The sequence below is a fragment of the Sitophilus oryzae genome, unplaced genomic scaffold (genome assembly GCF_002938485.1).
Source record: "Sitophilus oryzae breed Bouriz unplaced genomic scaffold, Soryzae_2.0 scaffold_41_pilon_pilon, whole genome shotgun sequence".
NCBI lineage: Eukaryota > Metazoa > Arthropoda > Insecta > Coleoptera > Curculionidae > Sitophilus > Sitophilus oryzae.
The window spans coordinates 6180927-6208115 of NW_022146996.1; the positions used below are offsets into that span (position 1 = coordinate 6180927).

General features: G+C 32.4%; 2 protein-coding genes across 3 annotated transcripts in view; both read left to right on the forward strand.

Moving 5' to 3' along the window:
* Positions 1-27189, forward strand: part of LOC115885743 (glycogen-binding subunit 76A-like) — a 426966-nt gene that overhangs the window by 339348 nt on the left and 60429 nt on the right. The window lies entirely within an intron of this gene.
* Positions 14647-27189, forward strand: part of LOC115885742 (integrin alpha-PS5-like) — a 43246-nt gene continuing 30703 nt past the window's right edge. For both annotated transcript variants that reach the window (XM_030904749.1, XM_030904750.1), the window contains exons 1-2: positions 14647-14958; positions 23087-23190. In XM_030904749.1, the coding sequence (XP_030760609.1) occupies positions 14795-14958; positions 23087-23190 (268 nt within the window). In that variant the 5' untranslated portion in view covers positions 14647-14794. The remainder of the gene's footprint in view (positions 14959-23086; positions 23191-27189) is intronic.

The window sequence follows — 27189 nt, forward strand, 5'->3', positions numbered from 1 at the left end:
TGGACAATATTGAGTTTTCCGACGTCAGTTTCAGGACCTATTCCAACGTTATGCAAACGTCGTCTGTTTTACTAATTCCAACGTTGTTTAGATTTCCTTATTCTTACGTTGGTAGGACGTCGAGTCACTACCTTTTGCAACTGTATTGAACCATAACCTTAAATCTTAAATTTTCACTTCATTGTTCTGTTCAGTCAGACAGTTCAGTGCTGTTTTTGTTTTTATAAAAAAACTTAATTAAAATGGGACATAAGAAAGGTACATATAAAACTAAATTTAAATATACATCGACATATATTACCGATAGTTTATCCACTCCCTCGTTTATTTAGATTATAGAGGGCGGCACAAGCTAGACTCTAGGATGACTAAATTAGGCAATCTTGCGACTAGTATACTACCTGTTAAGGCCGAACTGCGACTTTATTAGTCCAGTATGCGACTACTCGAACTACTCCATCTTAATCTCCAAAACAACAAAGTGAAAGCCGCCATGTTGTTAAATAAGAAAATGTTTCGTTCCTAAAATAGCAATTCCTGCTTTTTGAATACATTAACTTGAAATATTTGACCCTAAAAAACACGCGGAAACAATTTTTCGACTGCGAATAAATTATTCTCATTTTACTAAAAAAAAAATTCAAGAAAATTTTTAAAACTTCTTTAATTTTAAGGCCCATTAGTATTTTTCAAAGTAGAAACAATACATTTATCAATAAAGTTGTTTGCGTTTAACTTTTTTGCCTTGCTAACGAGTTACAGAGTCGGTTAAAGTGTTTCAATAATTATGATCTTCAAACATCCTCCACACTTAAATACTTTTGTTTTGTTTTCCTTCACTGCCATCTGACATATGTCTCTAACTAAATCATAAAAATAATATTTTTACTATAATTATCCCAATTTAGGATAAAACGCGACTTAGACGCCATATTAGTTTTGTATTTCTATGAATTAGATTTTAAACAACGTTGCAGTTTGTACTAAATTAGGCTTCTAGCCAACGTCGGTATCCAACGTCGTTTCGACCCAAAAATTATTCTCCAAACTAGTGCAGACTAGGGTTGGCACGAGGTTGTGCCGACGTTGCGCCCCGACGTTTGGTCGCGTGACACAACGTTGTCCCGACGTCCAAATGCTGCTTGGGCTAGGCTTCCGACCCTTGCTGGAAAAGGTGGTAGCTTGTCTGCCACTTGTGGAGGATGATCCCAAGCAAGTGTCAGCCTGGATTTTTCCTGTAGTTTCCTTTGGATTTGGTCTCTTGGAATTTTCATTTGTAATGTTTCCAGTGTCGCTAGAGGGCTTCCCCACAGCTTCACCGGTGGTGTTTTTAATACTAGATCTCATAGTGTTCCCACGAGTCGCTAGGTATAGTCGGTCCACTTCCACAGAGCCCCGCATGCAGAAGTAAGGGGTAAATACAATAGGGTGCCCCCTGATGCCCCAAGGTTGAGGCCAGTAATGGTTAGTCCTCTATCTAGCCACGCATCCCTTTGACCTGGTCCCGCCATCGTAGGATTTAGGTTTTTGGTGAGGTTGTCTCCTCTTGGTCTAGGCGGTTAAGCTAAGACCCCCCACACCCTCTACCCGCGAGACATGACCACAGTCAGTAGAGGGTGCCTGGTATGATAGACAGGGGTAGCCTCGTCCGGTATTGTTATATGTCTTGGTGGAATTCCCTGGCGACGACACTACAGCCAGGGACAAGACAATGAGATGCTTCTTAGACCGAGCTAAAGTGCTAGAGGAGATTCCTCCAGCACCTGACAAGGAGCTTCCCCACCAACGACAAGGTCTTGCATCTCCTAGGGGAAGGAACACTCCACTAACTGGACCAGAATTGTTCTGCTTTCCAAGTGGAAATCAACTTAAAGCAGAACATAAGAATCTGGAAGACTCTATTCGTAACCTGGAATGGGAATCCCCCAACGGTCTAAGATACTGGAAAACGTTTCGCAGAAGCTACGACCGAGAAAAATCAAAAATTTTCTTTGATTTAAGTAAGAACAATCTTAGGATTGTCACGGGGTCTCTAGCAGGACTCATCAACGAACACCTCATGCAGTAGATTGAAGCTGAGAAACAACGGCGAATGTCGATTTTGTGGGGAAAATGGGCAAACACCAGAACACCTCAGCACTGAGTGCGGGCGGACGACAACCGTTCGTGCCATAAACTTTGGTACGGCTGATGTCGGTTATGGAAAGCTGGCTTCTGTGGAGCAGTCTCAGATACTGACTTTTGTCAAAGTTCAGAGACTGTCTGATGAGTTATAACTCGTTATAACTCAAGAAACGGGAACACATAATAGATCTGTAACACATCTGTAAGGTCGCGGTGATTAACCCCCCTCCTATAAACATTCTACAAGAGTTGAAAAAGGCCGAAGCTTTAATTTTTTATTTATTAAACAAGAAGGTTCTTAGGGAACTATTGAAGAAAAAAGAGGACTTGGGCCTAACGTACGAAGAAGCAGAAGAAGAAGAAGAAACAAGAAGATTAAACAGCGCACACATTATTTATTTTAGCATTTATTTTTCTATCTTAAAATTTACTGTCTAAAAAAAATAGATATACTTTACAGTTTACATTTGCTCTGGGTAGATGTGGTTATAGAAATACTCGTAAATCGAGTGCCATCATAAGTCTGTGTACCTTTGTATATAGGTACCTACGATTTTCGGAGTTAATCTAAGATATGTTTTTTGATTTTAGTTCATTATAAAATGTTCTAAATCGTTATGAACTACGTTTCCCAGTATTCTTATATTTTAGTAGGGACAAATAAATATTATTCATTGTTTAAAGTTTAGATATGGTTGTTATCAACTTCCTCTGCGATGGGTACAGTGACGGTTTCTCATTTTTCTTTATAATTTCTATTTTCTTTCTCTGAGGTCCGTACAGACTTTTCATTATCCTAGTATCTTTAACAGCTGAAATAAATCATTGCAGTGGCAATTGACAATTTAAAAGTAGATTGTCTTTTTTTAGTTTTTTTTATATACAGGGTTGTTTACCACATACGACACGAAGTCTTGTAGCCAAACGATTAGATTTTTACAAATTGTAAGTTTTGGGTCCGTTCAAGGGCTATTAGTCTATTAGAGCTACAGTTTAAAACTATTTTTACAAGATACAAAGTGTACCAAATAAGTAAAAAATATTAGTAATAAAGTTTTATATTTTTTTAATGGAACACCCTGTCTATTATTCTATTTTTAGATCCTACGATTGAAATAAAGGTAAATTTGATTTAGATTTATCACACTTAAACCTTACCGTTTTTGAAATAGTTTCAATTTTATGATATTGCAGTAACAATTTTAAGACTTCATTTCTCCAAAGCACAGTCCAAGGGTATAAAAGTTTTTAATACTAAATATGTACTGAAGATTAGTATCTGTACTTTTTGAAAATTAGTTACATCGTTAAAAATAATCTGAAATGTGATATTCCATGGGTATAGAGTGATAAATGAGGTCTAAATTATAAGAAAATGCATTTTCTACGAAAACTTGAAGAGATAGGTAAGAAATAGTATAACCCAATTTGATAGACAATTAAATTGTACATCTGATTCACGTAATATATACAGAGTGTTCCGTTTAAATGAAACAAGTTATTCCCATTTAAAGCTAGTAATTATATTTAATATAAATTTTTGGGCACATAAGGTAGTATAATCTTTATTATTGCAACACTTTATCTGATCAATAAATAATCTTTAGTAAATATTTAGTATTAAAAATTTTGGTACCCTTGGAGAAATGAAGCCTTAAATATTTTACTACAATTTCACAAAATTGAAAATATTTCAAAAACGGTAAGGTTTAAGTGTAATAAACCTAATCAAATTTATCTTTTTTTCAATCGCAGAATTTAAAAATAGAATAATATACAGGCTGTTCCATTTAAAAAAATAAAACTATAATATTTTTTACTTATTTGGGACACTCCGTATCTTGATTAAAATTATTTTTAAATTATAGCTCTAATAGCCCTTCAACGAACCCAAAACTTACATTTTGTAAAAATCTAATCGTTTAGCTACAATACTGCGTGTCGTATGTGGTGAACAATCCTGTATACTGTATTATGTAGTCCAAAAAATAATATAATTTCTTATTGAACAAACTATAATTTGTATAAACCGCATTCAATAGATTACATAGATAGACATACGTACCTACTTGTAGTCTATAATTAAGTAAACGATATGAGTAGTATTATCTATTAATATCAAATTTTGATATACGTTCTATCTGCAGTTCTATAAAGATTTAGGTTTCTTGGTACACTTTATAATAGTATTATTGGAATCTTCGTTAAAGAGAGGAATTTCCTATATAAAATACATAGTATTTCTAATGATAAATGGTGATGTCATGATAGAAAGATATGTCATACATAATTTTTCTCATGATCAACTCAACAATTCGGGTTCAGAAGAAAATATCTTGATTTAAAAAATGCCTTTGTTTATACAGGGTGAGTTTCCTACGATGTTCTCTATGGGCATCTCGGAAACTACTGGAGATAAAGAGTCGGTTAAATGGGGAAAGAATTGCAGTTTTTTGAGGTCATAAAAATGCGCTTTTCAGATTTTTGAAAAAGTTCATGGCTTACTAGATATTTCGAAAAAAACAAACTTTGCCTATTTTAAAAATTGTCCCTAATTCCATTATAATCTATTTTGGACAAAAAGTGTTCAGATAAAAGTTGTAGATAATCACATTCCTAATGAGTTTGTGTTCTCCGATTTTTCCTAAAGCCTGTCCTTTTTGACTTATGACACAAACATATGTTTTTTTAAATGGAAACCATAGTTGGCCATGACTTCATAAAAAGCGCCATTTTTTAAGCTTTTCAGCGATATAAGCTATAATAGGTTTCTTTCACAAAATTCTGAGTTATAACCAATTCTTATCTTTCTTGATTAATTTCACTTAGTTAGCCATGGAAACAAGTTGAATCGTCATTGCTTTCAGAAATGTGAAATTGTCACATCCGAACTTTGTAAATTAAAATAGACAAAAATTGTAAATAAAAATTTTTCAAATGAAGAAAAGCGTGTAGGATTATTAGTTCAAATTTTCTTGGCCATACAGTTTCGAGGATACGTTGACCGGTGAAAGTTACTTACGTTTTTTAGAGAACGGTTTTTAATAGTGTTCTAATTTTCTTATGATTTATAACTTATAAAAAGACAAAATATATTATTAAACGGCTCTTTACAATTTGCATTACACTTACACAAACTAAAACTTATAAAAATAATATCACTACAAGTTATTTTAGAAAATTTTCAAAAAATCCGCAATTGTTTTGAGTACATAAATGCATCTTTTTAAAACTGAATTTCTAGCTATTCTCACAGAACGACCGGTCAACTTAACTAAACTTCTCCTGTTTCGCCTCTTCGAGTGCTTCTCTCAATTCATAAGTTCTTTTATACCTTGTTGTTACCCATACCGCATAAAAAAAATCTAAAATGGATAGGTCAAGTGACCGAGGAGACCCATGCTATTGGTCCACCTCTTTCTATCCCTGAGTATACATAATTATGATATAAATAATTTTTAACATTTCTTTCATTGTGGGGGGGGGGTTTAGTGTGTCATAATGAAAGTCATGTTTGAACCACTCTATTAATGCGCTAGTATCAAAATTTAACTTTTCTAACGTCTTAAAAACCGTTCTCTAAAAAACGTAAGTAACGTTCACCGGTGAACGGCCAACGTATCTTCGAAACTGTATGGCCAAGAAATTCATTTGAAAAACTCTTATTTACAATTTTTGTTTATTTTAATTTAGAATGATTGGATGTGACAATTTCATATTTCTGAGAGCAACGACGATTGAACTTGTTTCCATGGCTAACTAAGTGAAATTAGTCAAGAAAGATAAGAATTGGCTATAACTCAGTAATTTTGCGAAAGAAACATATTATAGCTTATATCGCTGAAAAGCTTAAAAAATGGCGCTTTTTATGAAGTCATGGCCAACTATGGTTTCCATTTAAAAAAACATATGTTTGTGTCATAAGTCAAAAAGGACAGGCTTTAGGAAAAATCGGAGAACACAAACTCATTAGGAATGTGATTATCTACAACTTTTATCTGAAAACTTATTGTCTAAAATAGATTATAATGGAATTAGGGACAATTTTTAAAATAGCCAAAATTTGTTTTTTTCGAAATATCTAGTAAGCCATGAACTTTTTCAAAAATCTGAAAGGCGCTTATGAAAGGCGCTTATCTTATGACCCCACAAAACTGCAATTCTTTCCCCATTTAACCGACTCTCTATCTCCAGTAGTTTCCGAGATACCCATAGAGAACATCGTAGGAAACTCACCCTGTATATTACATATTTTATGAACCGATCTTCATTCCGATTTGAATTTTTTTCGGGTTGCCAACTTTTTTCTTTACAACATGTTTTGCTAAGCACTTTAACGTTTGATTTTCATGATAATCCAGAAGAGATACGGTAATAATAAAAACTACCCTCACCTCTACATAAATTCTGATAGAAATATTTTCCATCTTCAAAACAATTTTTTGCCTCTTGTAAAAAGTATCAACTCGTATATTTTTGGAGAAACTTTTTTTAGAAACTCACCTAGGAAAAATATCTCCATGAAGCAATGTAGGCGCATAAAATTTAGTATGCGCCGTATAATCCGCGTAGCAATTTAGTTGGCAAAATTTTGTGTTAGTTTCACATATTCATGGGATACTGTGGGACAGAAGCATAAACAACAGGAACAAAACTCTAATATATAATACCATCATCAAGAGTATAACTACGTACATCTGTGAAAGTGTGGCCAATTAAGGAAACAACAAAACGAATGCTGGAAGCTACAGAGATGGATTTTTGGAGAAGATCAGCAGGCAAATCAAGACTCGAGCATATAACTAATGAACGCATAAGAGAGATTATGGAAGTTAAACATACGATAGTGGACGACATAAAGAACAATCAACTCATATGGTACGGGCATGTCCAAAGAATGGCAGAAATAAGAATCCCACAGCAAATTATAAACTGGAAACCTGCAGGAAGAAGAAAACCGGGTAGACCGAGAAGAAGTTGGCAGGAAGGGATAGACACGTTTATGGAGGAAAGATCTCTCGGAGACGGTGCATGGAGAGACAGACAGGCATGGAGAGATGGCATCGGAAGACGTAGAACGTTTTAAACCGATTAATATATATATATATATATATATATATATATATATATATATATATATATATATATATATATATATATATATATATATATATATATATATATATATATATATATATATATATATATATATATATATATATATATATATATATATATATATATATATATATATATATATATATATATATATATATATATATATATATATATATATATATATATATATATATATATATATATATATATATATTCACAAATTATATCTTTGACAATAAGCTTCATAAATTTTAAATATTAATTTAAAAGTAAACCCGTACATTAATTATAATGTACGGGTTTACTTTTCGTGTGTTTTTTTTTCAGTTCATTTTGATTGATGTCTACAGAATATTTTGAGAGTCCTTGTATATCTTGTATTTTATAGATCCTTATTGGAAAGAAAAAATTCTCATATTTTTTTCTCAAGAACTATGCGCTAGTGGCGTTTTTTACAAGAGACAAAATATGTAGTAAATACTACAAGAACCATTTTACGAAAAAAAATCAGGTCCTCGCTAAAGTTGGAAAATAGTTCAGCTAAGCGCCGACAGGCAATTTTTAGTCGGCTGATTATTTAGTTGCCGATTTGTTACCAATGTATTCTTATGGAGCCGCGGTCCTATGCAATAAAATAGTCGGCCGATCGGTTCCAAAAAAATGTATGGTTTTCACATTTGCAAATAAATATAATCCTCCATCTGCTCCATAATAAGTAATCGGCAGATTAAAAATTGCCTGTCAGCGCATATACTAGAATTTATGTAGGGGTGGGGGTAGTTCATCATGATTCCCGTACTTTTACTATAGATTTATGTGAAAGTCAAACTGTTAAAGCTCTTAGCAAAACATAGACACCCTATAAATCTCATTCCAATCTGAATAACGGTTCTTAAAATATCTTGAAAAATCTGTTAATTTTTTAAGATATTCTAAGATTTTTAATTAAAGAACTTTTGTATAGAGGTAAATTGTATCCAGTGAACTTATTTTAATCCCAAAAATACGTATTAGTTCTATATCCAATTTTGGGACACCTTGTATACCGCATACACCCTTGGTATTTTTTTACTTCATTTGATAGAAAATGGCATTCTGAATAGACTGGCATAGCATATGTCAACTTCCAATTAAAAAAATAGCATTTAAGATTTTAATTTAGAGTGCCATGGCCATAAATGTAACGACAATTTGACTCGAAATATCAAGTGTGTAGTACGAAATTATTCATAAAAAAGCTTTTCCAAATATGTTAATGAGCCACCCTCGTTCCATTTGAAAAAATTGAGATATGATTAAAAATATATTGGCCAGGACAAGAGACGAAAAACATTAGATGGTCAAATTTATTTTTCCAGGGCTCCTTGATTAAAAAATAGTGTTTTTAACATAGCCATGTACTCTACAGTATATCGCCGGATTGTCTTTACAAGAGGAAAAACTTTTTTATTATTGACATTTTGAGAAAAATCCGTTCTTTTCCGTTCGGTTATTTCAAAATCAAAAAGAAGTCTTAAAAATCAAAAAGCGTTTCTATGGTAATAGGGTAAAGTAAGGTATGTTGGTGGTATAGGTAAATTGATGATAGTTCTTTAATAATTTTTCAGCAACTCGCCTACTTAGTGGGAGGCCTTAAAACGTGTCGGTTAAATCTAGAAAGAAAGAAAGAAAGAAATTGCTTTATTGTCATAAAAAAATTTTACAATTTTGTTGACAAAGCTTAAAAAAAAAGAATATAAAAAACATACAAAACTTCACTTAACAATAGAAAAACATATAAAACTAACAGCAAACATACAAAACTAAAACAATACTTTATACAATTATAGAAATTGTACATTGTCAAAAATTTATATAATAAATATAAATAAAATATAAACATACATGTAAATAAACAACTGTATATAATGTCAATACTAAATTTAAATGGATAGAAAACAAAATCATTTCTTAAATTTAGTGAATGTGTGTTAAATTTAAAACCCTAGATATTAATAAAAAAATCGTTAACCGTGTAAAAGGCTTTCTCCAGTAAGTATGATCTCAAGGCTCTGCGAAATGCAGGATAGGATGAAATGGAATTAATTTCAGATGGCAGATGATAGTGCATTTTTTTTTGCATTGTACAATTGGGAACTCTTTACTAACTCAGAGTGAGGGGTTGGCAGATACATGTTATGCTCTGCGTTCCTAATTGGATAGCCATGAACTGGCTCTAGAGAAATACTCGATACGTGCTTGCGAACTAGGCAGACGGATTCGAGTATGAATAGGGAAGGAAGAGTTAATATTTTATATCTTCTAAACAAGTCCCGGCAGTGAGCACAACTGGTTAGCCTCAGTGAATATCGCACAGCTCTCTTTTGTAATTTGAAGATACGCTCAAATTGAGTCGCACAACACGCACCCCAGAATGGAAGTGCGTATCGGAGATGCGACTCATAAAGGGCATAATAGACTGTCCTAGATGTTGACAAATTAAGCACATTAGCAACTGATCTAAGTGCGAAACAGGCAGAACTTAATTTTTTAGCTAAAGCATCGATTGCAAATCCCATTTTAAATAGTTGTCCACAACAAGGCCTAAAAATTTCACAGAATCAACGACGTCAATGGTGGTATTATCAAGTTGAAAAGGTAGCAACGTACTTTTATATGATAAGACTTTAGTTTTAGAGACGTTGAGACACAGATAATTAGAATCGCACCATGTTTTTATGTTGATTAAGTCACTGGAAATGGTTCTATGAAGTGCCGTGGTGTCCGGGCTGCTCCATGTGAAACAAGTATCATCCGCGAAGAGACAGATTTTACCACTGATGTCCAGACTAGCAATATCGTTGATAAACAACAGAAACAAAATAGGACCTAGCACTGAGCCCTGAGGTACTCCGCATTCTATTGGCTTGCAAGAAGACACAGTCTTATCAACCCTCACACGCTGGTTTCTGTTGTTAAGGTAGGACTTAAACCATTCAAGAGGCGTTCCCCTGATACCATAGTACTGCAATTTGTTAGTAGGATGTTATGATTAACACAATCGAAAGCTTTCGAGAAATCACAGAAAATTGTTGCTGTAACGAGACGGTTGTTCAGACTGGAGTATACATTATTAAACAGCGAAAACATAGCGTCATTTGTACATTTGTTACTCAAGAACCCAAACTGAAAGGGGTGAGTATTTTGTATTTTAGAAGAAATGATACAAGCCTCTTTTTAACCAGTCTCTCCATGATCTTCGATAACGTGGGAAGGAGTGCAATTGGACGATAGTTGGAAGCTTGCTCTTTATCACCTCCCTTTATGCAAAGGAATAATTATCGCCGACTTAAGGCAATTTGGAAAAGCACCATCTTCAAATGACATATTAATTAAGGCTGAAAGATGGTTTAATGTACATTCCGGCATACTAGAGAACATTTTAAGAGTAAGTCCGTCAGTCCCTGCTGAAGATTTATTTTTAATATCATTTAATGTATTGCGAAGCTCTGCCAACCCCAGAGGCGTAAGGAAGAAACTGTGCAAATTAACATTATAGTCAGAGAGAAATGATAGAGGATCAAGGGAGGGTGAGATAGTATTCACTATATTCTTCGCCACATTTACAAAGTAATTGTTTAGGTCCTCAGGTGAAGTTGAGGTTATGTTGGACGAAGAAACCTTACTCCTCAAGTCATTCACAATCGACCATGTTTCTTTGGCAATATTACCGGACTCAGTCAACCTCCTATTGTAATAGATGTCCTTGGCGGCTTTTATAGTCTTATGGTAAATTTTCCTGTAAAGTTTCACGTACTCGTGAAAGAAGACACTATCCACTATCTATCTAATATCCTCTCCATGCTGCATAGTCTGCGGCGCGCTTCGGTTCATTTGTTTACGTTTAGGAAAAGATTTGCTTCGTGCCGGTAAATAAAGTCATTCAATTTGATCATTTTTGTGATATAAATTGATTTTATTTGTAGTTGGCGAACTACTGAAAGGTAAGAGTTTGTTCCTGTCTTATCCCATAGGGAATATGCTACTGTTTAATGTGCTACAATAATAATGAGCTTAAAATATTGTTTGCTCTTGTTAGGGCTTAAGTTATTCGGCCATTTTCTTAGCAATTTTGCATGCAAAACGTGAATGTTAGGACACAGACTTTTAAATAAAATTATGATTGGCACTGTGGTGTCTGCGGAATCAGTTATCGAGAAGATGTGAACACTAAAAATGGTGCCTTATGGGTTCGGTGCTCTTTTTTCTGTGTTCCGTATCACACAAATTGTCAAACGAGACCTGACGATGAAGACATTTTTATGTGCGACGGTTGTGATGAGCAGTCTTCAAACGACTCAGAATAAAAATTATTATTATTTCTACTAGGTAAAATACTTGTTTTGTAATAAACTTAAACATTTTCAGCCATTTTATTATCAACTGCTCGTAATCTCATATATCACCAAAATTCCTTTCCACTATCACCAAATTAACTTACCTATAACCAAATTACCTAACCAATTTGTATTTTTTTCAAATGTATTTTTTCTGTCAAAATTGACATCATCTTATCGTTTTGTATACATATATAAGCGATTGTTTGAAACATAAACCTTCCGGATAGGTAAGTTGGAAAAATAATATATCTTCATACGAATTCAAATTCCTATGTTCAAGCAAAAATATCACCAACTTACCTTACTTTACCCTACAATTCGATTTCATTCTTTGACAAATGATTATTATTTGGTCTATTCCTTGTTATTATTAATTTTGATTAACGTTATATTCTTTGCTGTTTAAAGTGTCATATTTTCCGATAACTATTATCACGCTTTCCGTAACATTGAACTAAATTAATTTTGTGCTTCTTTTACATTTTAAAACAACAAGAAATATTACGTTAATTAAACTTCTATGAATAACAATCTATCACAGAATGAAAACGAAGTTATATTACCATAGAAACACGTTGTAATTTTTAGGACTTAAAAAATTCCTCCAGATTTTTTCATGTTTTTCTTAATTTTCTCTAAACCAGAATGGAAACTTGGAAAAGTAGAAACGGGATTAACCATTTTAGAATAAGCGCAAATTTTTATGAAGAATGCATTTTTCTTAAAATGTCAATAATAAAAAAGGTTTTCCTCTTGTAAAGACAATCCGGGGACATCTGCAGTATGTATATTGAAATTTAACATGATTTTTTTTAATCGAGAATGTCAAAAGTTAATACATGATATGCCATTCTATTCATAGTGTCATTTTCTATCGAATAAAGTAAAAAAATACGGAGGGTACCATTTAAACCTTAACATGATTATATCTCCCTAAAGAAAATGAGAATTTACACAGTTTCTTCTTCACGCCCGTAGCATTAGATGACCTCCGTAGTACAATTAATAGTATTAAAAACAAATCTTCATCTGGGACTGATGGGTTTACTCTCAAAATGTTCTCTGAACTTCCTGAATGCACATTAAACCATCTCACTACTTTAATTAACGAGTCATTCCAAAAAGGAGTTTTTCCAAACTGCCTTAAGACAGCGATAATTATTCCTCTGTATAAAGGAGGAGATAAAGATGAAGCTTCGAACTATCGCCCAATTGCACTCCTGCCCGCATTATCTAAGATCATTGAAAGATTGGTTAAAAAAAGGTTTCTATCTTTTCTCCTTAAATATAAAATACATACTACCCATCAATTTGGATTTCTAAGTAACAGTTGCACAAATTATGTCATGTTCGACCTTTTTAATAATGTATACTCTAGCCTGAATAACCATCACTCTACAGCTACAATTTTCTGTGCTTTCGATTGTGTAAATCATATCTTAATTAACAAATTGCAATACTGCGGTTTCAGGGGAATGCCGCTCGAATGGCTTAAGTCATATCTTGGCAACAGATGGCAGCTTGTGAGGATTGATACGTCTATGTCTTCTTGTAAGCCTATAGAATGTGGTGTTCCTCAGGGCTCAGTACTTGACCCTATTTTGTTTCTGGTGTTTATCAACGACATTGCAAATCTAGACATTAGCGGTAAAATCTGCCTCTTTGCGGACGATACTAGTTTCACTTGAAGCGGCCCAGATGTTACGGCACTATATGATACTATATCCAGTGACTTACGCACCATTAACACCTATCAAAAACTAAAGTTTTATCATATAAAAGTACTATACAACCTTTTGTACTTAATAACACCACTATTGACGTCGTGGACTTTTTGAAATTCTTAGGACTTGTTGTAGACATCTCGTTAAAATGGGACTTTCACATCGAAGCTCTATCAAAGAAACTAAGCGCTGCCTGTTTTGCGCTAAGATCAGTTTCTAAGGAACTTAACTTCTCAATCTCTAGAATAGCCTATTATGCCCTTTTTGAGTCACATCTTCGTTATGCCCTTCCATTCTGGGGTACTTGCTGCGCAACAAAATTTGATCGTATTTTCAAACTTCAGAAGAGAGCAGTTCGATATTTATTGGGACTGAACAGTAGAACTCACTGCCCGAATTTCTTTACAAATTTCAAAACACTGACACTTCCTTCTTTCAAACACTTCCTTCTTTATTCATTTTTGAATCCGTTTGCTTAATCCGCAAGCACATATCTGCTATTCCTGAAAGGCCATCTCATAACTATCCATTTAGGAATGCGAAGCACGATCTTTATCTGCCAACCCCGAGCTCAGAACTAGTTAAAGGTTCAATACTGTACAATGCCAAAAAATGTACAATCATCTGCCTTTGAATATCAAGTCGCTTTCATTCTTTCCCGCATTTCGCAAAGCTCTAAAATCACACTTACTGGAGAGAGCCCTATATGTTAACTAGTAAATTTTGAATTTTAAAATTTTTATCATCTCACACACTGGTCAAATGTATCAAGTATTTAATATTTTGTAACTCTAAAATTATATCTATTTACTGCGTACTGTTCTGCAATTGTCCATGTATATTCTTTTTGTCATTTTAATGACTTAAATTTTTTTGAATTGTATTATTTGTATTGTGTATTTTTTGTTGTTTGTATTTTTTTTGTGTTTTTGTTTGTTTTGTGAGTGCTTTGTCGATGAAGCTGTTTTGGCCTTTTGTACAATGAAGCGTTGTTTGTTTGTTTGTTAGAAGTGATCGAAAATAATTGAATACGTCAATAAGTTCTAATTTATGTCATATACTAACATGCCAAATATCGTTTTATATCTGAAAAAATAAAAAAGTTATAGGGGTGATCCACTTTTGAGACGCACCCAGTATAAGAAGCAACAAGCAATTGCATTGGTTATTACTAAAATAATGACAAATAGTTTCCTTATCCCACCTTTTTAGATTTATCGATATATAACAATTATTTATCGAATAATAACACACTGTGTAAACAACAAAAAAATGTTTTTAGCTAGAAAATCAGTTTACAGAAATTAAGTGCGATATGATTCAGACGCGATGTCGTCAAGTTCATTCATCATTATAAAATAATTTTAAACCCGTCACTGTGCATTTTAACGTAGTGCAGCAGACTGGTATATCATGGTCAGTGCCATCGCAAAGATAGTTTAAACAATAATGTGCCGACAGTTAATAATTTTAGTTGCTTGTCTATTTGTCGTGGACGCGGAAAACAGTGAATTTTTTATGACTAAAAAAGTGACATATATAAAACAAGATGCGGTTCGGAACAATTATTTTTCTTACAGTTTGTTGTTACAAAGTGGACAAACAGGAGCAAGGTATATAGTATACACTTATATAGTATAAAAACATAAAAAATATAGGGTTTAATGGTTTAAATAAACCCCTTAAAGTGTTTGTTTAGCAGAATTACCTTTTGTCAGTACAATTAAATCACATCAGCGCTGATTTTTAATTAATTATATTGTCATATTAATATTAAAAGCAAGTTGCATCTTCTACTCCAGAAATAGCATATGTATTAATAAAATTTGATTAGGCAGTTTTACATTTAGAGTATATTTAGAATTTATACAGGGTGTCTCAGAAATAAGTGCAAATATTTTAAGGGGTGGTAGATCTCGACAAAAGAAACATATTTTCTCTTTATCGTTTTTCAAATAAGTCCAAAATAACGGAGTTATTTTACTTTGAAAATTTCCAAAAAAAAAAAATGATTTTTGCTAAAATTTTGAGAACTACTGGATCTTTTCTGGATTTTCTTTCTTGTTAAATTTAATCTAATACATATGTTGCCATATTGTCAAGAAATTATATTAATTTGAAGTTTCAAGAAATTTCGAATTTTCAAAAAATTTTTTTCGCCAAAAAACCCTCATAGGCGTGTTTCTAGGGTTGGACTGTACTACCAGTTAAAATAATTGCACTTATTTCTAGGATACCCTGTATTGATATTACAGATATACTCCTATAAGTTTTATAATGTTTATTTAACTTATAACAATGTAAAATCAAATTTTCCAATGAATAATGCAATAATTTTTAGTATTAAGGAAATGATAGATAATCCTGGTATAATATATTATACTGCTGTATTTGTTAATTATTGTAAAAATTTCCAAATTTTCCCTATTTTTTCAATAAAAATTGGTATAATACAAAAATATGTCTTGCATTTCTAAGTTACTAAAAAAAGTAGTTAAAATGATATGATTTTCATATACAATATACATATATCTTATCATCTTCAAATAAAGAAAAATCCATAATTTACGAATTAAATTATAGAGAAAAAAAAACAAATAAATAATAATACAAATAAAACATACAAACAATATAAATATTTAAGTTTTCTGTGGCAGTAATTAAAAAAAAACTTTTATTATTATTTTTTTCTCTCTTTAATGATAAAATACATTTACTTACAGTAAATAAAATGTAATAATAATGTTCAAGTTTTCATACATTTAAATGTACCATTTGATCGAAAAACATGGGTGTCAAAGATGTATTGGACGTGAAGATCGCTGGCATTTTGTTTTCAAAATTACACCTATGGGAAAAGTCATCAATCGTCATTTCCAAGCCAACTGGACGCCGATTTTTTACAACCGTGCGGAATTATTTTAGTACATTTCTAAAAATATATTATTTTTAATGTAGACAAAAATATTTTTTACTACTAGTTATTTTTAATTACCTACTCTATTTAAAATTATTTTATTTTTTTTAATTTTTTTTCTTTTTACTTTTTCTTTTTACTTTTTCAGATAAAAATCGAGATTTGGTTTGTTAGTATATGTCATAAATTAGGATTGATTGACGTATTCAATTGTTTTTGGTCACTTCCGGCTTCACCGGAGATGACTATAACTTTTGATTTTTAAATGACACCCTCGGTTTTTGTTACTTTATTCGATAGAAAATGACATTCTGTATAGAATGATATATCATATGTTAATATTTGACATTTTTGAATATGATTTATTTGAAATTGCAACATGCGATTCATAACGACAATTTGACTCGAAATACTAAATGTGTGGTACCAAATTATTCGTAAAAAAATGCTTATTCCAACTATGTTAATGAGACACCCTCATTCAACTTGAAAAAAAAATGAAGATATGATTAAAAATACGATTTGAGCATTTTCTAACTGGTCAGGACAAGACACTAAAAGCATTAGACGATGAAATATATTTTTACAAGGCTCCTTGATTAAGAATTTTAAGATTAGTAAGTAAAATACGATTTGGGCATCTTTTATCCGGCTAGGACAAGACACTAAAAATATTAGAATATCAAATCTATTTTTTTCAAAGCTCCTTGATTAAAAATTAGTATTTTTAACACATACCTCTAGATTGAAATTTAAAATACAATTTTGTTTTCAGCAAAAATGTCAAAAGTTGACGTACGATATGCCATTATATTCAGAGATAGAGATATAGTTGTAGTAATAATATCCGGTGAAACAGGAAGTTTCCGAAAAGAATTGAATACGTCAATCAATCCTAATTTATGGTATATACTAACGTTCCAAATCTCGTTTTTTTTTTCTGAAAAAATATAAAAGTTATAGGGGTGAGCCACTTTTGAGACCGCACTCGGTATATTAAAAACAACAATTTTGAGAAATTTAAAAAAAGTATATTTATAAAATAAATTTCTATCGAAGCAAGAAAAAATATGATAAAAATTTGTACTATATTTAAATAATACAAATTACAGAGCCAATTTATAAGTCAAAATTAGAAATAAATAAAATAAAGTATTCATGGTATTTGATGTTGAGTCATAATACTGTAATAACCGCATGTGACACATAAACAAATTGTTCATAAACAATTAACTGCTGATTAATAATTTTCCTATGTTAATCCACTGTTTGTTTTGAATTATTTGTGAGAATTTGGAAAACCATCTTGCGATTATGCTAAACTAATCTACAGTATACTACAGATAAAATATCTTTAAATCTAGGAGTTTCTCCTGAAACGCGCCAGGAAGTGAAATAAAATTATATAAAAGTCGATTACAAATTTAAGAAAAAAATATTCACTTTTTTTTAATGAAACACCCGGTAAATTTTACTTTTTTTTTAAAGTTTGTCCGATTTACAATACATATATGTACAGGGTGGGTCAAATTCGACGCTTTTAAATGGAAACACCCTTTTCTATAGGAGATAGACGAAAATTAATATCGGTGTCTGGAGTTCAAATTGCATCAAAAACATAATGGTGAAAACCGCACATCAATATCTGTTACCGTTTCGGAGTTACGGGGTGTTTCTCAAAAATGTGCATTTTTAACAAATTGCTGTAACTTTTTTGCTATGGAAAATTTTGTATTTCTATGAAGACATTTCCAAAGCACCTTTTTACGTAGAATTTAATGGTTTAAGTATAATTTTTTAAAAATTAATAATTCAAGAGTTATCAACAGAAAAATTGATTTTTTATTTGGGACACCCTCTATATTTTTAATTAATTAAAGTGAATTTAAAATTACCTTTCCAAAAATATAGCACACTTAATATTTTCTTATAATCCCCTTCGAAATACAGAATTTTTTAACTAGTAGGCTTTGGACCCCTTATTGATGATATGCCCTTAATGGAACTCGAAAACATATTTTTCCAGCAAGACGACGCACCGCCTCAGAACGCTGAAGCTATCAGGAAATTTTTGCAGCCAATTTCAAGAATAATTGAATAGCTAACCAAGATCCCAGCCGTTGGCCGTCGAGGCCGCCTGACTTAGTGCCGATGGATCTAATCTTTTGGATATATTTGCGGAAGAATAAAGATTCCTTATTCTTCCGTATAATCTACACAAGAATTAGAAATACTTAGCAGTTATGGGAGGGTATGTTTCACCCCCACTGAGTTAATGAATTCCGCGAGAAATGTTCAAAAACTGCCAGTTCCATAACAGAAGACGGTCGATATGTCGAACACCTGTAGCAAAATCTCATGTCTTGGTTTGCTATTTATTTTTATTGTTATTAGATATAGTTTAAATGTGTTGATGTTGGTTAAATAAATTTTAAATTGTTATAAAATTCTGCATCTCTTATAGCAAATATTATTTTCGTTTTAATTGATGCTCACAGCTAGAATTTTTTTGCATTACAGCCGGTACCGTTCAAAGCCTACTTATTTAAAAGCGGGCGAATTTTTATATACTCTACATCTCGAAGAGGAATCGAGCAAAATATCAAGTGTGTTATATTTTTGGAAAGGTAATTTTAAATTCTTTTCAATAAATTAAAAATATATAGGGTGTCCCATATAAAAAATCAAATTTTCTGTTGATAATTCTTAAATTATTAATTTTTAAAAAATTATACTTAAACCATTAAATTCTACGTAAAAAGGTGCTTTGGAAATGTTTTCATAAAAATACAAAATTTTCCATATCAAAAAAGTTACAGCGATTTGTTAAAAATGCATATTTTTGAAAAACACCCCGTAACTCCGAAACGGTAACAGATATCGATATGCGGTTTTCACCACCATGTTTTTGACAAAAATTGAGCTCCAGACACCGATATTAGTTTTTGTCTATCTCCTATAGAAAAGGGTGTTTCCATTTAAAAGCGTCGAATTTGACCCACCCTGTACATATAGAGGGTGAGTCTTAAATAAGTTCAAATATTTTCAGGGCTGCTAGATCTCGATAACATAAAATATTTTCTCTTTAATGTTTCTTAAATAAGTTCAAAATTACTTTACTTTGAAAGTTTTAAAACATGATTTCTTGCTAAAATTTTGAAAACCACTGGATTTTTTTCAGATGGGGTTTCTTACTTGTAAATTTAATTTACTACCTGTGTTGCCATATTATCAAGATTATTATATTTTTAACAAAAAAATTAAAATATTTCCAAAAAGTTTTCTTAAAAAAATTTAAATTTTATAAACGAAAAATATTATCGTTAACATTTTCTGTGTCGAAATATACTACCCTTAAAAATATTTGCACTTATTTAAGACACACCCTGTTTATATAGTTTGTTTATATTTGGGTGAACCATTTTTGGATTATTTTGGTTTAATCAATGCAACCGCTACCACAAAAATATATAGTCTCTAAGGCACACTACACATTTTGATAGTTTTTGGTTTATTTTCCGAAACATAGGAAATCCCATGCAAATTTTGAATTGTCCAAATATTGACTCTCCTTCACTCTGAATATTGATTTTACAGCGAAGTCCTAAATAGGGTTTTTAAAGATCTGGGTATACTGAAAACACTTACCAAATTTGAACAATTTTAGGCAAGCCGTTTTTAACTAATTTGAGAAAAACTGCATCTATTTTTAAATTAAAACTATGAACTGGTAACAATGTAAAACCATGTAAATGCCAACATACCTTAAGTTGACAACTTATAATTTTGTCAATGTCAAATTATATTTCCTAGCTTTTAGAGTATATTTGCTTTGTACAGCCTGTTGATAAACTGTAGGTCCCGCGTACTTGTGAAACACTGACGACATATATCACAAGTGGTACATGCGAGAGGTAGCCGAGAGCTTAATTCGTTTTTTTTATTACCGATTCTGAACCGTTCTAGAACTGTGATACTCATGCGCAGATAGACGTATAAAAAATTATTAAATTTGCCTATGTGCTGTCTAGTTCTAGGACGGTTCAGAATCGGTAATAATAAGAACCCGAACAAAAACGATGCTCTGTATAGGGTATGGCACTGTAAGAAAGCTTCATTCAGAACCTCACAATTAGTGGAATAAATTAGTGGTTTCAATTAGCGTAGAAGCGTGTGTTCCTTTAATTTCAATGTAAGCATTCAGAACGTTAAAATTAGAGGTAGACATTTTCAATTAGTGGAAAAAGTTATCAAACTTTTTACTTTTCCACTAATAATTATACTTCAAAATTTGAAGTATTATTTTGGCCTATCTTCCGGCCATGTGGCCTATCTGACCTATCTTCCGTCAAGAGAAATTGTGGTTAGAAATCAAAAGTTGACTGTTTTATAAATATTAGACTTTCTCAATGGATACAACTGACTAACGTTGCTAGGATATTCTACTAATTTTAATTGTGTTTTTTAACATTCTGAATGGTCGTAAACCAAAAAAGTATAAACTGGAAAGCTTCATTTTCAGAACCTGGCAATTAGTAGAATAAATTAGTGATTTCAATTACACTTTATACTTTTTAGTTTACGATCATTCACAATGTCTAAATAATAATACAATTAAAATTAATCGAGTATCCTAGCAACACCTTGCAGTAATCAGTTGTATTCATAGAGAAAGCCTAATATTTAGCTTATAAAACGATAAATTTTGGTTTCTAACCTCGTTTTCTCTTGACGGATGATAATCAAAGGCCAAAATGACATTCCTTGCAAATTTTGGTTAGTGAAATAGTTAGCAAATTAGCAAATTAAGTTACTCATTAGCACATTAGTGGAGAAGTCAAAAATTTGTTAACTTTTTCCACTTATTGAAAATTACTACCACTAATTTTGACGTTCTGAATGCTTACATTCAAATTAAAGGAATAAACTTCTACGTTAATTGAAACCACTAATTTATTCTATTAGTTGCGAGGTTCTGAATGAAGCATAATTGAAACCACTTAATTAAGTGTGCCCGATATGCATTTTGTAATTTAAAACTTGTTCAAATTAGACAAAAGCCTAAGGTTAAAGCTTCATTCAGAACCTCGCAATTAGCGGAATAAATTAGTGGTTTCAGTTAGCGTAGAAGTGTGTTCTTCTAATTTGAATGTAAACATTCAGAACGTCAACATTAGTGGTAGGAATTTTGGATTAGTGGAAAACGTTAACAAACTTTTAACTTTTCCACGTACTTTTCCAAGTTATACTTCAAAATTAGCGAGGAATATAATTTTGGCCTTTGATTATCATCCGTTAAGAGAAAATGTGATTTGAGGATGAAGGATTTGCAGGATATTCTATTAATTTTAATTGTGTTTTTTGAGACATTCTGAATGATCGTAAATTAAAAAGTATAAAATGTAATTGAAACTACTAATTTATTCCACTAATTGCGAGGTTTTGAATGAAGCTTAAACCGTAGGTACTATATCATAATAGCGTAGAGAGTTGGCAACTTAAGGTATGATGACACTTGCGTGGTTTTGCATTGTTACCTGTTCAGTTTAAATTTAAAAATAGATGCAGTGTTTCTTAAATTAGATAAAAATGGTTTGTCCAAAATTATTCAAATTCGACATGTGTATTCAACATACGACTTCGCTGTAAAATCAACAGGGAAGCTAATATTTGAACAGTTCAAAATTAGCAAGGGATTTCTTATGTTTCCAACGCCGATGCACCACAAGTATTATTCGCAATAATATTACAGATTATACAGATTATAATCTTTGTTTTTTCTTTATTGTTTTTCGTGGTTCCAATTTTCGGAATTGGGCACTAGTTAGGTTTGCGCACATAGCACGCCCACTTATGGTCTCTAAAATTGTGCACAGCGCCTGACCGGAACAGTTATTAGAGAGATATCGGAAAACCGAATAGCGTCATCCAGTATTTACGCGTACCTTATCATGGTTATGATATGCGCGAGTCAATTTTTAACGCAACACCCGCTAATAACGTTACCGCCTGACGTAATTTGCGGATCAATTACACCTAGCGCTCTTTCTAAATAACCTCTGATAATGTTTAAAAATTGCTTAAATGGGCATGTGCGGGTATTTGACAACCGGAGCCGGCCGGCTAGATCTTTTATTTTAGGTTATATTTGAATTGTTTTGAATTATTGCTTTAGTTTTATTAGGTAATTTGATATTTAAGTAGCTGGGATTAGTTTTAATTAAATAAATATGGCCCAAAATATGGATTCCACCTCTTCCAATACTAAAGAACCTATAAAGAGTCTTAGGTTTACAGCAGATGACGACTTAGCCCTTCTAAGAGAATTTGTTGCTTGTTGCCCTAAACCCATTGGCAGACGTTGAACAATAAAGCACTGGAAATAAGCACTTTAGCCCTTGAACAATAAAGCACTGGAAATAAGCACTTTAGCCCTTTAGTTTTAAAATACCTAGTAAACAAAACAATTTCAATGTTTTAAATTCAAAGTTAGGTTAAGTTTAAATAGCGGACGCGACGCGATCAGAATTCTTTCCGATCCGATAACTATAAATGAAGAGAGTTAATACCACCTCACGTAAAGGAAATAACACCTGGCCTTATTAACGTCCATGCACGCTATTCGGTTTAGCGATATCTCTCTATTACGCTGTTTATTGTTATTTTACGCGAGTTTATTTTTGCGAACAGGAAATTTGAATCGTTTGCACATCGTCATAAAAAACAATTTTCGTACCACGAATTAGGGACAAGATTTTTATCTGTATACTTATAGGATACCTAATCTGTGATAATACACTATGTATATCTATGGTTTGTTATAGTGTCATAGTCGGCGCACCAAGAAGTGGAAATTCAATAGACGGCAACGGTGATGTTTTCAAATGTAGCTGGAATTACAATGAAGAACCCACGTGTTATAGATCAGGTAAAATTAAGTATATAACTGCAGTTACATAAAGTGGGTGGTCCATTACTCCGAGGCAGTTATATGAATAGACGTTTTATATAAATGTTAAATATTCTACAAATATTTTCCTGTATACAGGTGTGCCATAAAAATTAGTGATAAAGTCGCAAGTTCTTTTAAACTGATAACACCCATTTTTTCTACACCATAAAATTCTGCATAATATAATAAATCCATAAAAAGCTTACATTATCTTACGCAGGGTTTTTTTTGTCGCGTAACAAATATCGCTCTCTTTAATGTTTTTAAATGTAGTATCTTGTATAATATTTTTCTTTTAGTTGTAGTATTAAAACATAAACATTTTTTTTATTTAAAATGTTCTTAAATTTTTAAAGCTTTTGCACATATTTGGTATATTCTATTACATATTATTATGGCCCTTTCAGCGTGCAGCGGTAAAATAAGAGACAAAAATCTTTAAGTAAATTTGAAAACAAAAGTTACAGTTTACAGTTGAAAGAGCCATATGTAATACTAGCGTGTACCAACGACTTCGTTCGCGTCGAATTAATCATTTGTAATAGTGATGATAAAGCAAAGCAAGAATTTCCATTAACATACAAACTGGATAAAATTTTCTCACATTTATGTCAGCATGAGAAAAAACAATATGGCGATATTATTATATAACTTGGTAATATTTGAGGGGTAGTTTTGTCTCGTTGGAATTTGACTTTCGAAAAATCCGTTTGCGAAAAATAAGCTTTTTACGTCAAGCAGTTTAAGCAGAATCGTGGTTAAGAAATTGACCAACTTTTTGGAACACCCTGTATGATTTTTTCAAAAATTTCAAAATATGTAAAAAAAACAAATAAATTATGCTTGTCCAAGCGTTTTCCCGAAAGACTAACCGTTTTTTAAATAATAAATATTGTAATATTTGAGGGGCGTTTTGACCCTCTTGGAATTTGAGATTCGAGAAACTCTTCCTTATTGAGCCTCTACACCCCACAGTCAATCCGTTTGCCAAAAATCAGCTTTAAACGTCAAGCAGTTTAAGCAGAATCGTGATTACTCAATGGTCATATTTTATGAAACACCCTGTATAAATTTATAAAAAATGTTAAAATATGTAAAACAACAAAATAAAATATACGTGTTTAAGAGTTTTTCCGAAAAACTCACCGGTTTTTAAATATAAAATATTTTAATATTTGAGGGATAGTTTCACCCCCTTAGAATTCGAGTTTCGAAAAATCCCTTCTTATCGAACCTCTACACCCTAAAATCAATCTTTTTTCCAAAAATCAGGTTTTTACGTCCAGCGCTTTAAGCAGGATCGTGATTAATTAATGACCAGATTTTTCGAAACACCCTGTATACATTTTTTAATAATCTTAAAATATGTAACAAAACAAAATAAAATATACATGTTTAAGCGTTTTTTCGGAAACTTGACCGTTTTTTAAATAAAAAATATTAATTTTGAGGGGTGGTTTCACCCTCTTGGAATTGGAATTTCGAAAAATTCCTTCTTATCGAACCTCTACACCCAAGAATCAACCTGTATGCCAAAATTGAGCTTCTTACGTTGAGTGGTTTGAGCAGGATCGTGATTAATCAGTATGTCAGTCACTTAAGGATTTTATATATATTAGTATAGATAGATACACACACCGGAAAAGTCTAGGGATATTACAATTTTATCCAGCCATCATCAGTAATTTTATTATTTGCATTTCTGATATAATAAAATTAAAACAAACAAATAGTTGACAGGACGTATTGGAAATAAAAATGCGAACTTTACCGAATTTTTCAAATTTACATTGATTTTTATTGAACTCAAAAAAATATACACATTTTTTTTTATTCTAAACTGTGAATTAAAAAAAAAGATAAAACCATATTTAATTAATAAAAGGTATAGCCTCCTCTACTGTTCATTACAGCCCTACATCGTCTCTCCATGTTCCTGATCAGGTTGTCGATCTCTTCTTGAGGTACAGCCTGCCACGTTGCATTCACGGCCCGAACCAGATCCCTACAAGTTTCACGAGGCATACCCGGCATACCCATTCTCAAAATTATTCTTTGGACCGCGTCCCATACGTGCTCGATGGGGTTGAGGTCAGGAGATTGTGCCGGCCAGGGTAAGATGTTTAATTGATGAGCATTGATAAACTCACTTACCACTCTGGCTGTATGAGGCCGTGCATTGTCATGCATGAGAATGAAGTTTCTCCCAAAATCATTGGCATATGGTAACGCGACAGGCTCAAGAATTAAATCACGATATGTGATTCTTTTTAGAAACCTTTCAAGAAAAACGAGATCGGTTTTTCGGCCTAACTGGACTTCTCCCCAGACCATAACTGTTCCACCTTGATAAGGGTGCACTTCCTGAACATGATCCAACCGAATAAAATTTCCCGGTTCTCTCCATACCCTAAGCCTTCTCGAATCCGGATGAATTCTAAAGCGTGACTCATCCGTGAAGAGAACATTGGCCCATTATTCATTCGACCACTGAACATGATCTTGAGCCCACAAATATCGTACCTCTCTATTTCCTCTCGTTAAGGGTTGAGCTCTCCAGGGGCGTCTGCTTCTTAAGTTGACCTCTCTTAATCTATTGCCAACAGTGTCAGGACTAACGGTTACATTATGTGTGTCCTGGAGAACTAAACTAAGCTCTGGTGCTGTAAGAGTCGGTCGGCGTCGAGCATTTAATTGTAAAAAATGATCTTGCTGAGGGGTAGTAATGCGATGTCGCCCTGTGTGCCTTTCAGCAACATCACCACTTTCACGGTAGCGTGCACTTAATCGCGATATTACACTATGCGTTGTTTTTAATGCTCTAGCTACGTCGATTTGGCGCATTCCAGCTTCGCTGGAATTATATATTATTCTTTTTAAGGAAATGTAAATACAGGGTGTCCCAGAAATAAGTGCAGGTAGTTTAGTGGGTGGTAGGTGGTAGATCTGAACAAAAGAAACATATTTTCCCTTTACCACTTTTAAAATAAATTAATAATAACCAAGTAATTTAAGAGAGCTGCCTGCAGCAATTGATAATCAGCCGCAAATACCGAGCAATTACCAGAATCTCAGCTTGTTCGACGCGCAGTGTTGACACTTCGATTAGAAGGATTTAAAAACGACTTGGAAAATTCAGATTAAAAGTAAAACATTAGAAAACGGGACAGATCGATGTAATTAGCACTTTAGCTAAAAGCGCAACTCTACTCCTAACAATACTCCATTTTAGTGTGATTCTTGACTGCACTACACTTAATATATTCATATCCCATCTATGTCCCATCTGAATTATTTAGAATTATTTTTTGAAAATTTAAACTCCCCTGTTTTTCTATCTCACACTCTTGTTTTTGTGAATAAACACCAAAACAATAATTGATATTTCTATTTGAATAATAAAAGTATTTTTGCAGGCTTACCTCTCATTTGCCTATTTCTTTTAGTTTTGTGAGAGGTTTTTAGAGGAGTTGTTTTGAGTAAAATCTCAAATAAATTGGATAATCTAAAAACTCGATCAGCTGATCTGTTTAAATGTAGGTCAAACTTTGATTATCTACATATCTAATAGAGGGCGCTGATTCAAAAGTTAAAGAGCTGCTATAATAATTGTTCATTATTTCAGTTTACTTAACTGTAAAAGGTATAGTTTAAAATATAGTAGGCGTTGCATTATAGGTACTTAATAGTAATCTACAATGATTAAAAATCTAGTGAATAAAATTGATTTTAGTATTTTTTGTAGAAATTTAAAAATGTGAACTTATAACTTATAAATACACAGAATGTGGATAATGTAGGATGTGGCACCAATGCATTCTTTCGAAGCACTATAAACAAATTTCCAGAAACTGAACAGGCATAATCCAAAAGTTTTTCAATATTTTCCGGAAAATGTCAATAAAAATAGAAATTTTTCCACATTTTTGTTCGCAAAAAAACCTCATGGTCGTGTTTCTGGGGTCGAACTGAACT